Source organism: Vespa velutina, chromosome 2 (genome assembly GCF_912470025.1).
Source record: "Vespa velutina chromosome 2, iVesVel2.1, whole genome shotgun sequence".
Taxonomy (NCBI): domain Eukaryota; kingdom Metazoa; phylum Arthropoda; class Insecta; order Hymenoptera; family Vespidae; genus Vespa; species Vespa velutina.
The window spans coordinates 14,488,479-14,502,546 of record NC_062189.1 but is presented as its reverse complement, the minus strand read 5'-3'; the positions used below and the strand labels follow the sequence as shown (position 1 = coordinate 14,502,546).

The following is a 14,068-nucleotide window of genomic DNA, read 5'->3' as shown; positions in this document are numbered from 1 at the left end:
ATATGTATATAATAGAAGATTGGGAGAGGGATGAAGAAAGACGGCGATGACATGCCACTTTGTTAATCGAGTTCCGTCCGACTACACGCGGTTTCACGACGCGGTTTCGAGATATGCACTATATCGACCGTGTACCAACGTGTCTGTGTTGACGCGGAAAAATGCATTTTGTCGCGTACAAATCAAATTACGAAGAATACCGTTCCACTTCACTTTTCAAAACTTCAATAGAACGCTACTCGAATGAAATTCTAACGTTCGCACAATAATCCGCATACAATGAGATCCAAGATTCTATGTATCTCCCTACCAACCTTTTCCACCGCTGCCACGTTCATCTTTCGTCTCTAGACCCTCTCATCCGTCGAACGATACACGCTAAACTCGACTTCGAGTCGAGGAACCTTGGGAACTCTCACACGTTCATACGTACATTATAACGTTCAAATCAAATTAGCAGAGTTTCTCGCTAAATATCGTGTGTCGTCTCGCGAGATAGTAAAGGTACCCGCATCTACACGAATTAAGATCGAACGTTCATTTTCTACGGATGCGAATTAGGATCGCGTTTCCCTTTTCCACCAAACTTTCCTCGATTTTGCGTTGTCGTATGGATATATACACATACACAGACAAATACATTTCGCCTTCCTTTGCATCTCACCCGTGCACGTTTTTGACTCAAAACGATTCCGTTCATACATTTCTCCTTCGTCTTTGTTCTCCTTTTCTTCGTCTTTACGAGCACACGTGCGTACCCATCTTAAATCGCAAAACTTTCATCCTTGACGAAAGCTACGCGAACGTGTATAATCGACCTTACCAAGCAAACGATTCCTCGAGACGATGCTGGTACCAAAGCGAAATTGTATCCAATTAACGGAATATGAGTTTGCGTTCGTTTATGAAATACCTTTGAATCCTTTATTACGCTTTTAGCGAGAAAATTCCAGCTTTCCTAGACGATCGGATTTATGTTATGTTCGGATATTATACGATTTATCTTGAAAAATGTCGTTTCCATGGATTTAAAAATTCGATAAGGTAACGAGAGTTGGCACAAAAGTAGTATTCTATCCGATATCTTTATATTCTTTGAAAACGGAAAAGAAACAAAAAATAAAATAACGCGGAACAGTTTAATCGCCGAGTAGTTACGGCAACCTTCGATAAATGTAGTAACTATCAGATAGAGTGAAATCGAACAGTATTGTACATACATACGTTCATGAAAGCTATTCGGAGAATTTAACCATCGAATTTTTTTGCCATAGAGATTTAATAAAAAAAAAAGGAAAAAAAAAAAAAAGAGAAAAGAAAGGGGAAAGAAGAAGAAGAAAAAAAACGAAAATTATATCCTCTCTTTGATCTTTGTTTTCCAGTTACACAATGGCCTGCATTTGAATGTTTCTCATTCATCTCTCTCCGGAACATGCTACGAATTGCGATTTATCGAATATCTAAACTTTTCTAAACATTATTATCCTTTAGACGTTAGAATATTTATCATCTAAAACTCATTTAGAAACTTATCGCAAGCTTAAAAGATAAAGATTATAAGAGTTACGTCAAAAGTTTTAATATTTTGTAGAGTACCTTCCAGAAAAGCGTATACCTAATTAATAAGATAACGAGTATATACGCCCGGCAGATTTGTTAAATCAGGTTCTCTCGTATGCTCGAGCTTTTCAACGAAATTAGATTAAAAATCTCTAGATGAGTCAGTCAACGTTTCATTCATACAAATACAATGGATGACAATTACAATGGTAACACTGTTAAGGTATGATCTCTCATAAAAAAAAAAAAAGAAAGAAAGAAAGAAAGAAAGGAAAAAGAAAATAAAAAAAAAAAAAAGAAGAAACCAATTAAAGAAATTATTTTTCTATTTTCGATTTATTATTACACGAGAAATCAGTCTTGTTATTAGTTTTAACAAAATTATCATAGCATTCGACGACACGGACAATTTTCTCAGGAAAAATATCTCATTATCTTCTTCTCTTTCTCTCTTTAAAATAACCAAACAGATTTCTTGACATCTTGAATGTTAGTTGGGTTAACGCAGACTATTTACCTCCGAGATTGCATACCTTCATAACGATCGTCGTGTGTCCTCTAGGTAAGGAATACACATAAATCGATTAAGCTAAGCACACCATCTCAGAGGAGCTACGGGTAAAATAGCCATGTGCTCCTTCAGCTCCTGGCCTCTCATTAAGAGAATTGGCGGGTGGCACAAAATTGCCAGGAACTAAGTCACGAGGGAGATAGGATTAACCGATAGACGAAAAGCAATGCGACGTTGGAAACGAGTTAGGTGGAGCCATGTCCATAATAGAAAAAGATGACGAGAATTTCTCATACTAGGAGAGGAAATAGGAAGAATTGTTCAAAGACGAAAAGAATTAGTGAGTTAGAAAGAGAATGGAAATAATAGTAGAGAAGAGGAAGAAGGAAAGAGTTTTCCTATGTAGTTTCCACAGTTCCGTCGGATAGTTCGTTCAAAAGGAAAGTCATTGCAACACCTTAGAGTCGTTTCCTTCTTGAACGACTACACGGTAGTTACCAAACTGTAGAGGAACATCTACAGAAGAGAGGATAAAATGAGTGCAGGACCGCCGAACTAATCAGACTCGACCAATCCGAGTCGTTTCCCCAAGGAGATCTCCTCCCCCGGCGGACAAGATAATTTAAACTTTCCGCGATGTTGCGATGCATCACGGCACTCTCGTATTTCGGTCAGTACACTAAACAGAATTAGATATGAACGACAGATTCAGATATTTAAGATCTCCGACCCTGTACGTGTATCGTATTCGCGGTATTTCTGCAATTTCCATTTTCATTTCTCTGTTTTCTATACCGGTGATTCCCAACGGACTGCTTGTCCGCGCGTTTTCACTGAAAACTCGTGACTCGTCGAAAAATGAAATGCCCCTACAAAGCCCACTCGCTCAAATGAGATATAATTTAAACTTTTATAAGTTCGTATGATACATACATATGTATTGTTAATACGTTATGAATTGTGAATTAGCAACAACATATATATATATATATATATATATATATATATATATATATATATATATATATATATGTATATTCATGTATCTATGTTTTCATTACTTTCGACCTCATAAATCTATTCACATTTGCACAGAGTACCGATCTAACAGATTTTACGTGTTTTTCAAGAAAATCCAAAGAACAAGGCTCGTGAATATCTGAAGCCGTTATGTATCAACATATATCTATCGAAGAGAAACACGTACGATAACATAATTTTCCTTTGGGCACGAGGGATTGGTTGACCTAGAGGAGGAAGTCGAAGCTTTCGACGACGTTCCACACGCATCGATCGTCGAATCGAGTCCAACAATAAATACTCGTACTTCGGTCGTTCTGCATCGAGTTCTCTGTACGTGCGGTCGACCATTCACGTTAGTCGGATTCTCATTGGTGAACTACATCGTGTTCAAATTTCGTAACATAACTAACACAAAGCTTTCCATGAATTTGATTCTATTGTTTGTTTTTCCTTTTCTATTATTATTTTTCCGAATGACCAAGCTATGTACGTACATTGTATATTTTATATATTCTTCGTATTATTTATTTATTTAATATTTATTTATATCAATTTATATTTTCCATCTGTTTACTTAACAAAGATATAAATATTTAATTCAAATCATCAATCTAAATCTCTCGAATATAATAACATATAATATAACAACATAGCTTTAATATTTCATATTTATCAATGTTTTCATTCGTTTTCATTCGTTTTCTCGTATCTATTGATAAACATAACACTGGCATCGTAAATATGAAAGAATTTTCTCGGTGATAATTAACATAGTACGTGTGTACGTTCATCCATATCCCGAGGTCATTTAACATCGTCAAAATGTATATTATACACACTTTATTCCTATATAAAGTATATTCTTCGTAAGACGTTTGAAAATCCCTTTGATGAAAATGAAAACGACTTAGATGGAAGAGGTACCAATTCTCATCAAATATTTCGTGGTGACCCATTCCCCGAGGAAATATGTTATCTATCTTTTATCATAAATCGATGAAAGTATAAATCTATCAAAAATGAATCAAAGTGAAATAAAAAAAAAAAAAGAAAAACTAACATTTGATTCATCTATAACATAATACTCTAATCTTATCTTTGATTTTATGATAAAGGAACTATTTTCCACGGGTATTTTTATTTTATTTTTTTTTTGTTTTTCTTTTTTTTCTTTTTTTTTTTTTTTTTTTTTTTTTCTTTAATATCGATGCATCAATAAAAAGAAAAGAAAAAAATGAATAAAATGAAAATAAAAAAAAAAGTACGTCAAAATAATACAACTCGAATAATAACAAATAGCAGAAGAAAAAAAAATCATGATATGAATAGAAACATGGGATAACATACGTATTTCATTGAGTTATGTTTCTCTTTCTATTTCATTCTCTTTATTACGACATGTGCAATCTCTGCCTCCCTCTCTCTCTCTCTCTCTCTCTCCCTTTTTCTCTCTCTCGCTATTATATTCTGTACGTATAAGAATTTGCTTTTATTCACAGTCGTTATCGATAGTATATATATATATATATATATATATATATATATATATATATATATATATATATGTGTGTACATATATAAACGTCTTTGTTCTCTTGTGGTTACATCGACACGGATTTTCCTCTATCTACGATTTTACATCATCTTTTATTAACAATAATACTTGAATATACATACATACGGGGATATAAATTTTTGGTGGCCCTCGTCAAATCTCGCCGTTCAATTTCTTATCCTTTTCTCTCGGCAATGAAAAATAATATAAATTACGAAATATAACAGAGGGAAAAGAAATACTGCGAAATGTTTCGTATGAGTAAGTTCTTATAAAGGCTGTCGCCAACACGCTTTCTCTACTAGTCATAGAGTATTATACAAGTCGCTATGGATGGCAATAACACGTTTTGAGATACGTAGCTATGATGTGGCGTACTAGGAAACCAGACTCTACCGTCAATATTATTCTTTAAAGAGCGCACGAGTAATGATCACACTCGGTTACGCGCGTATATCGTAGAAATAATAGAGAACGAGAAGAGAGTTTTGCGAAAGTACAACGCTTACATGGAACCCCGAAAGTCGATCGTAGTAGTAGTAGTAGTAATAGTAGTAGTAGTAGTAGTAGTATTCCATGCTTTTTGAAGACTCGAAAATCGAACTGGTTGACTTAATCTCTCGAGATGGAGTACGTGACTTTGAAGTATCACTTGAAATTTATAATTAAAGATCGACGTTCCCCGGAAAATAGGAAGTTTGTTTGAAATATACTGACGTTCGGTGTGCGCGTTGAAAGATTCGTTCAAACTGAAAGGCATTTTAAGAAGTTAAAGTTAAAATAAGCAGTTAACTAATTGTTAGCCTACGATAAACACGAAAGTAAACAGAGTCAAATAACTTTGTTGTCAAGCTATGACAACAAAGAAAAGAGAGAGAGAGAGAGAGAGAGAGAGAGAGAGAGAGAGAGAGATTATATAAACAAAAGAATCAGTACTTTAAAAATGTACAAATTCTTTGAAAAGATTCGTGAAAGGAATAACGTCGATAAAAGATCAGATCGACGAAACAACAAAATTTTTCCTTTCGGTCACTATTGCAAAGCTCGTTTCAAATTCAAAGCGATGTTAAAGAGAACTTTCGCGCCAACTTTTCCGATAGTCCACGCGGAGCTAGTGCAAATATTTGCAAAGAGTTTCCCGGCTGAAGTGAAACGTTCGGTAGCCGTTGGCGCGTGCCAAAATTCGCTTACGTTTTTCCAGTGTGTGGTAACCTGAGTACTTTTTCGAACGATAAATCGTTACGATAACGTGATTAATCCACGATGTGAAAATTTTCTTACTCATTTTACATAAATAAATAATACGATTTAAAAATGATCATTCGTTTCCTTAAACGATCATAAATCAATTAACCCGTCGGATCTTATTGTCACAAATATCTATAAATTCGTATTCATTCTTGATTCTATTTATAATTCTGTGACACGCCGTTCGGTATAAAAATAAAGAAAAATGTCATCCCGATTTTAAAGAGCATACGATGATTTCTGCTTTACGTATTACTATAACACGAGCACTTTTAAAATACAACTGTCGTTCTTGGTTCGAATAAAAGCTTTCGCCGTTTGTTGGCCGGTGAATTGCAGGAACGCATATACGTTTTATCGCTTGATACGGCCTAACGCGCACAAAGAGAAACACCATCGTATACGTTAACATACATACGTAGATACGTTAACGTACCGTTTTACACGTACGGGAAAAAGATTTGGTAGGTACACTTAGGTGCACTAAAACAATCGGCTTTTATTCGCACACGCGCATACGCATACGTAGATATGTACAATACAATTTTGTGAGAGATATCGAAATCTCGCGAAAGCCTCTCTCAAACGCGTGGAACGTATTTCGGTGTGCGGTAGTGTGGCGCGGCCTGCCGTACGGCCACAGGGCGAACGCTGATGGACGAAATAGAGGAAGAGTAGTGGGGATGGAAGTGAACAGAGGAAGGGGGAGACTCGAAGGGGGAGTGTTTTTACTGCATGGCATCAAATTGTGATGCATGAATGGCTTAAAAGGCCACAGCCCACATTACGGTCGAGCGTGCATCGCGGAAATTTAGATATTCGTCAACTGCCAACTGCCGGCGCGCGTTTTGCTCCCGTTCGTTGATGCATCGAATCGTGCGAACGGCTAGAGCGTTCACGAGCCAGCCCGCGGACCAACTAAAAGCTCCCTTTCCTCTCTCCAATTCTCGTTCATTGCTAGCTCGAATGAGCCGACAATTTATTAGTCGCATAATTGTGCTTTAACATCTTCGTTTTGCCGTATTTCCAGATAAATTAACGACGCTGGACTCGTTTGCCCGTTGCCCGTCCAACTAGGCTTTATAAAATGGTCTCGTTAATCGACGAAAAGCGCTGTTTCGACTACACAACAGTTTATACACGCAGGCCTATGCCAATTATACTAATGATTTGTTGAAGCACGCTGGATATCCAATCGAGGATATTATTCGCATCATCAACATCGAATGCAATTACGATGGTTTCGTGTCAATAGAAGGTTTCTGTATCCAATGCGACCTCAGTTATGCGAGCATATAAATAATTAAACAGCGTTCCAGCTACCTTGTGACTGATATTTATGAGAGTATATACATATATATATATATATATATATATATATATATATATATATATATATATATATATATATATATACATACATATACATACACATAGCAATATGATCAAAAGCACTAAGCATTATGAATCTTTATCCGTTCAAGTTTATTATATGTTGGTTTCGTTTTGTTAATTATCTATCGTAGCATTGGTTGGCAGATATATTTGTATGAATACCCAATGAACAATAATAAAACTTTAATGAAGGCAAATATATGCGATGGAAGAAAGAAAAACTCGTAAATATTTTCAAGCCCATTTGAGAGATGTTTTCCTCTTCAAATATTTTCACGGAGCATGCAAAACGAGACTTTAATGGAGAATTTTCATTTCTTTATATTCTTACCGGTTCTCGGAGAATCCGTGGTGCCCGCACGTTGTCTAAGGCCTGAAACAAAAACAACAAAATTTATTAACGTCGAAGGTACGAGTATTATATATGAATGAAAAAATTATCTGTTCAAAAAAACAAGCGTAGTGATCATCGCCATTATCTTTTTCTTCGTTGTTGTTGTCGTTGTCTTCGTCTTCGTCTTCGTCTTCGTCTTCGTCGACGCATCTCAACGATATTCCACAACATCCACGATGCTTCGCGTCCAACGAAACTTCTAAATCAATTTCGTCGTAGGAAGCAGAAGTGCAATCAAAACTTTCGAATTCTACGGGCGAGTTACCGAGTTTCCGTGCCCAAAAGGTTTCGTACGTCTTGCGATTCTACCCCTTTTCCTGCTATCTCACGGAGACAAAATTAATCTTACAAAATGTTTGTGAATTAACCGAGAAATCCAACGGCAACTATAATTTACCATCAACCACCACTAATTTTCTCGACAAATAACATGGAAAGTACTTTGAAAAGCATGAACACCAAGAAAATATCAATCTCAATGTATTTTTACAAAATGGAAAAAAAAAGGAAGAAAAAAAGAAAACATCAATATCAAAAATTATGTGTTAGTCGAGTAAAGAGTGCATTTATTAAATCGAAATCAATGAGAAACAGCATACAAACGAAGAAAGATGAATTACGAGAGGGAAAAGGGAAGAGAAAAGAGGGAAAATTTGGTGAAATAATTAGCTTGTTATGGTTGTTATGACGACGCAAAAGAGGTACGTAAGAGAACAAGTGAAATAAATTTAAGGGAGATTAAAAATGCAGAAAAAAGAATAATTTACGGTGTAAAGACGTTCTAGAATATACTTCTCGAGCAAGATCTCATTTCGTTTTAATAATACTTTAACGACGATTATAACCTATTTACGATCCCACATCGAGTCAGGCGAATTCTATCTTTTTCTTTTTTTTTTTTTTTTTTTTTTAATCTTCCTAATCTTTTCTTTTTTCATCTTCCTCTTTTTTTTCTCTTTCACTTCTTTGTCCTGATCCTTGTGGCGCTAATGTAACTACCCCGTTTCGAACTTTAACCAAAAAGACCACAATGTCCTTTTTCTTTCGAAAAGTCACGCGTTGATTTCGTGATCGTTCGTTGACCGAAAGGAATTATATAGAACATCGGACGTGACTCTCCAAGCACGAAGCAACGAGAAGACACGAGTTGAATAAAGAGAGAAGAAGAAGAAAAAGAAAAAGAAAGAATCGAAATAAAGATACGAAACGAGGCTATTTCAATCTCCATCGTTCTTCCTTTATATCGATTCAAACGCTACGTCAACTTTGAAAAACTTTCGTTGCAGTTGCCTGACTTTTTCGAAGTTTCACAGAAAGTAGTACTCCTAGTCGTTTCGACGAGTACTCAGTGGTACTCACCAAGGAAATTACGTCCACCAAGCCAATTTGTTTAACGAACGCGATCTTTCTCGTTTTCCGACGAAGCTTACTCGTGTTACTCGTTCGAATTTTCAGATTAACGTGTGTTTATCGTTTCGACAGATTTTATACTTCAACAGAATATACTTAATCTGTATATTTCTATACATAGACGACAATACATTTCACAAAGAAATATAACGGTAGAACATTATCGATCCAAAATGCAATGAAATAGAAAAAGAAAAGGGGGAGAACCCTCGAGAATGGAGACAACCGAAGGGGTTGCAACAAAAACGACAAAATCGATAACAACAATTCACATATGTAAGTATATCTGTTACCAGCTTCATTATGCTTGTATAATAATATGGTATTACGCTTGCACGTGTACCTATCTATTATATCTATGCCATGTCTATGTTAAAGGAAGTTATAAGTCTGATTCTTGGGAAACTGGGAATGAGAAAGATAAGAGCGACGTGAGTAGACTCCCTACTCGGAGAAACCGATAAGAGATACTCTTACGAACCTAACTTAAACTCACCTTTAACCTGCGACGAACGACCCCTCGACAAGCGTTGGTTGCTCTCGATAGAGTTCAATTCACCGGCACAAGACGGAGTTTCTTAATAGTAAAACGTATATATATATATATATATATATATATATATATATATATAGAGAGAGAGAGAGAGAGAGAGAGAGAGAGAGAGAAGTGTTCGGCAAACGTATCGAAGATATTTATTTGTTTATTCGATCGTCTCGATAATAAGATCCTTGAGAAGTTCAGCGTATAGGCATCATAAAGACAAGAAATTTCATAGGTCGATATTTCGAGGCAATCGTTTTCACGTACGAAATGTCGATCGTTGAAAATTATTTATTGGAATGACTTTGACGATAAAACAATAACGATCTCGCCATAGGAACGTTACCGACTCGTCGGAAAATTGGACGCCGATGAGCGTGGGATTCGAGGAAAAAATCGAAATCGATCTTACGCCGCGATACGCTCGAGGCCGTCATTTTTTATTTTGTCGATATTTATCGAGGGAAATACGAGAGAGGTGGAAAGCAAAAAAACCAAAACAAAAAAGGGAGAAAAAGGAAAAAAAAGAAAAATAAAAAAAGAATGAACCGGTAACTGCGCGCCGGCAGCAACTGTGAAATACCGAGTCGGAGTGACACATACCCCTTTTGGTTGTGCGTTACCATTGTGCGCTCAATGCGAAAATGGAGCAGCGCCCAATGCTCGCAGTTACAACGCCAACGTCGAGTAATTGCGACGCGATGGATATAATTAACTACAGATCGTAACGGTAATAGCTATCGCATGATTTATGGAAAGCAGAATGTTAATGAGTATCGCAAAGGTACTCCGCTCGTTTATTACGATTACGGGTTACATAGATAATGGTGAGTGCGTGCTGTACACGAAAGAAGGTAAATTGAAAATTGCTCACGCGCGTTATAATACGCAAATTCGAGAGGCCCTTCTACGACAAACGAACGGTGACAATCGTGGACCGTGCAGGTGGCTCGTTAAAATTTTACGCGGGTGAATGTTCACCGATCGAAGTGACGTGCCGAATTACGGAAACATAATAAGCATCGAGAGTATCCTTCAAATTGCATACACGTTTGACGTGATTTTCAATGAGTGAACGTTTGATTGAAATCCTTCCTTTTTCTTTTCTACCACTTTTCAAAGAGAACTTTTGAAAAAAAGATATACGCGAATATACTGAATGAAAAGCAATGGCATACATTGGTGGTATTCTATCTTTTTTTCACATCTCATATATTATTTTGCATATTATATATATATATATATGCAATATTTACATTTATATTGAAAATATCTGTGATAATAAAGAAGACGTAACAAAAGATATATGAAAAATAAAATTTTTCGAAAATTTTGTGTAGAAATTATTTATTACAAATGATTTATAATGATTTTATTTATAACACATTGATAAGATAAAGAAAAGTCTAGTCTTTAAAATAGGTTCTTTTCAAAGTCTTTATGATTTTTAATCTCAAAGATATTCCCATGTAAAAATTAAACATGTCTCGTATTAATTCATTGACCTGAATAATTCCTTTAAAACAGGTGCATCATGGTGTGTGAACACAGTGACCTTAATATATAAAATTATGAAATTTAAACGCTCAGTTGGAGTTTCAACAGGCCGATATTCTCGAAATCAAAAGTGACAAACATTTGAGAAAACTTAAAGAATAAAATTTTCTCTCTCTTTTTCACTTAAGAATATCGATATTATCGAAATGATATGATATATATTTTTTTTACGGATAATTAATGTATTCTTTATAGACAATTTATTATAAATACGTACGACAACATACGAGCAAAAATATTCTAATAAAATTATTAGATTAACTACATTACGAATTGACAATCTAAGTAGATATAAATAAAATTAATTATCAAATAATTTTTTCGATCTAATAGTTAAACATTTAGAGAAAAATATTCAATGAATATAAAACTTTTTATTTCTAGAGCAAATCTACATATTCGATAGGTCAAGCGTAAAATTTGTTTACCAGACCAATCAATAAATTTTATAAGGATGTTCGAATAAATTGCATTGTTTGATACCACAATATACGTAAATAAAATATAGAAAGAGTGTTATCGTTGAAAAGAGTGGAATATCGTTGATCCAAAAAAAGAAAATCATCTTTCAAAGATATTTTCCAACGAAAGACTTATCGTCGGTGTCCACGAAAGTGCATACGAGTAGAAGAAACGTCGAGAATTTCATTTCCGGTGTCCATTAGACGTCAACCGTACTACTATATTTATCATACTGCAACGAAAAATATTTATTAGTTGCATGACTCAACAACGGCGTCACTTATGAGAACGTCGCTCAAATATAGCGCATTGCTCGGATGAAATGTAAACCGTGGTAAAAACGAACAAGCAATCTGCTACAACAACGGAAGACGTCTCTCTCTCTCTCTCTCTCTCTCTCTCTCTCACTTTTTTTTTAAACATAGATATTTTAAACAAAAACGATTCAACGAGCAGTCATGCCATTTTTATAGTAGCCTTTTTCTGTGTTCCACTTTGTAATTTAAATAATAACGGTTGCGTTACGTGTAATCCTCTTTCTATTCCAATATATATATATATATATATATATATATATATATATGTATATATATGTATATATATGTATATATGTATGCATATGTATCTATTTTTCTCTGTTTGTGTTTTACTCCGGCATTTATCAAAAAACGAAACGAATGGCCAGGAGCGTGATGTTGTCTATGACGCGAAGAGATCGACTTGAAAAAACTGAACTCACGATTTACAACGCAAATGACAAGGACAAAAAGTACGCATATGAGCATCGACATATAAATATGTATACGCGCACACAGACGCACGTACACACACACAAACGTTTATATAATAATACGTATATGTATTAAAAAAAAAGTAATAAGTAATTAAAGAAAACGAAATTGAAAAGCGTAGTAGACCGAAAAGGAACTAATATAACATTGGATAAAGTAAATCCATGTTAAATCGTTTATATTCGCCTAATGTGGAAACACCCATACGATTACAAACATTGAAAACGTATTTTCCAACCTTCGTTTTCACGACATAACGTTAACATATAGGCAACACTTAATAAGCTTTCCCTTTAGCCGCATACACATATCGACCTCGATCATTGACAATGAAATTTTAAGATAGAAACATGAAAATGCATATTTTAGAGATACAAGCCGAACCGTTCGAATTAATATCACGAAATCATTATAATATCGTTCGTCCATGAAAATTAAATATTTACGTATTACGTCGATCATAAAGCGATAGTTATATTTTTAACGACAATAAATAGCGACTAAGGACAGGAACGTGTGGGGAATATGACCAAAATTCACTAGCGTTAATAATGGATTTCGCATATTTCACCATAATTAACGCTACAGAATCGTCGGCCGTTCCTGCCGATTATAGGCGTTGCGTTACGGCACCGTAACAGGATCGCGTGCTGCATCAAATTAAAATGCACTTCGCGAGCGAAGGCGACATTAATATCCACGAACGTTTGGTTATGTACATACATACGTATGTACATACGTAGATAGGCGAACAAGGGAAACAATATAATGTTCGTTACAATTATTAACGAGTATGAACACGTTCGCTTTGAGCTTCGATATAATAAAAAAAAAAAAAAAAAAAAAAAAAAGGAAGTAATAAAAATGAGACAGGTCTCTTTATAGTGAACGCTTTCACGGTTCGTTACAACGTCATTTGTGCTGCTCATTGAAAAGAAAGAAATTTAGAGAAAAATAAAAAAAAAAAAAATAAAAAAAAACTAAAAAAAAAATAAAAAAAGAGCGGAGAAGAACAAAAAATATGGGGAAAGAGAAAAAAAGAATGAAAAAGAAAATATCGATGTCCTCTCGCGAGAGAACAAAGTTACACACCATTTTCGAATTTATGCCGAGGACAACACAGGACACCCGGGGATTGGCGACATCGCACTTCGAAAAAGAACAAAATACTATGACTCCTGCCAATATCGAGCACAGGTTCCATACAGACCAACATGAGCGTGCACTCGTGTTTCAGAGATTACCGTACACTCTGTACGTACCTAGGTGTTTATACGGTTCGCCGAAAATAGGAAAATTCATTCAAATTCCCGTGATGCGTTGAGGCTCCACAATGTGGAGGAGATGTGTGAGAGAAGGGTATATTTTCGAGGATGAAAGAGACATGAAACGCGCTAACGTCGCGCCAATGCTAAGCATTCAACGACCATTCGTAGAAAATGGAACCGAGCGAGCATAATAAAGAAGAAGAGAAATGAAAATGGAGATACAGAACGAACAGAAGCGACCAAGTTAACGAGATTACACGGTCATTTCGGCCGAAAAATTTTTTGCCCAACTTTTCTTCCTGTTTTGTTTTCTTTCTTTCTTTCTTTCTTCCCTTCTTTACCTATCTTATTTT

The 14,068-nt window shown here is 35.3% G+C and overlaps 1 protein-coding gene across 9 annotated transcripts in view; it reads right to left on the bottom strand.

Annotated features, from left to right (window-relative positions):
• The window catches only part of LOC124946561 (irregular chiasm C-roughest protein), a 235,160-nt gene that overhangs the window by 170,634 nt on the left and 50,458 nt on the right, over positions 1-14,068 (bottom strand). For all 9 annotated transcript variants that reach the window (XM_047487374.1, XM_047487376.1, XM_047487378.1 and 6 more), the window contains one exon: positions 7,624-7,665. In XM_047487374.1, coding sequence (XP_047343330.1) covers positions 7,624-7,665 — 42 coding nt within the window. The remainder of the gene's footprint in view (positions 1-7,623; positions 7,666-14,068) is intronic.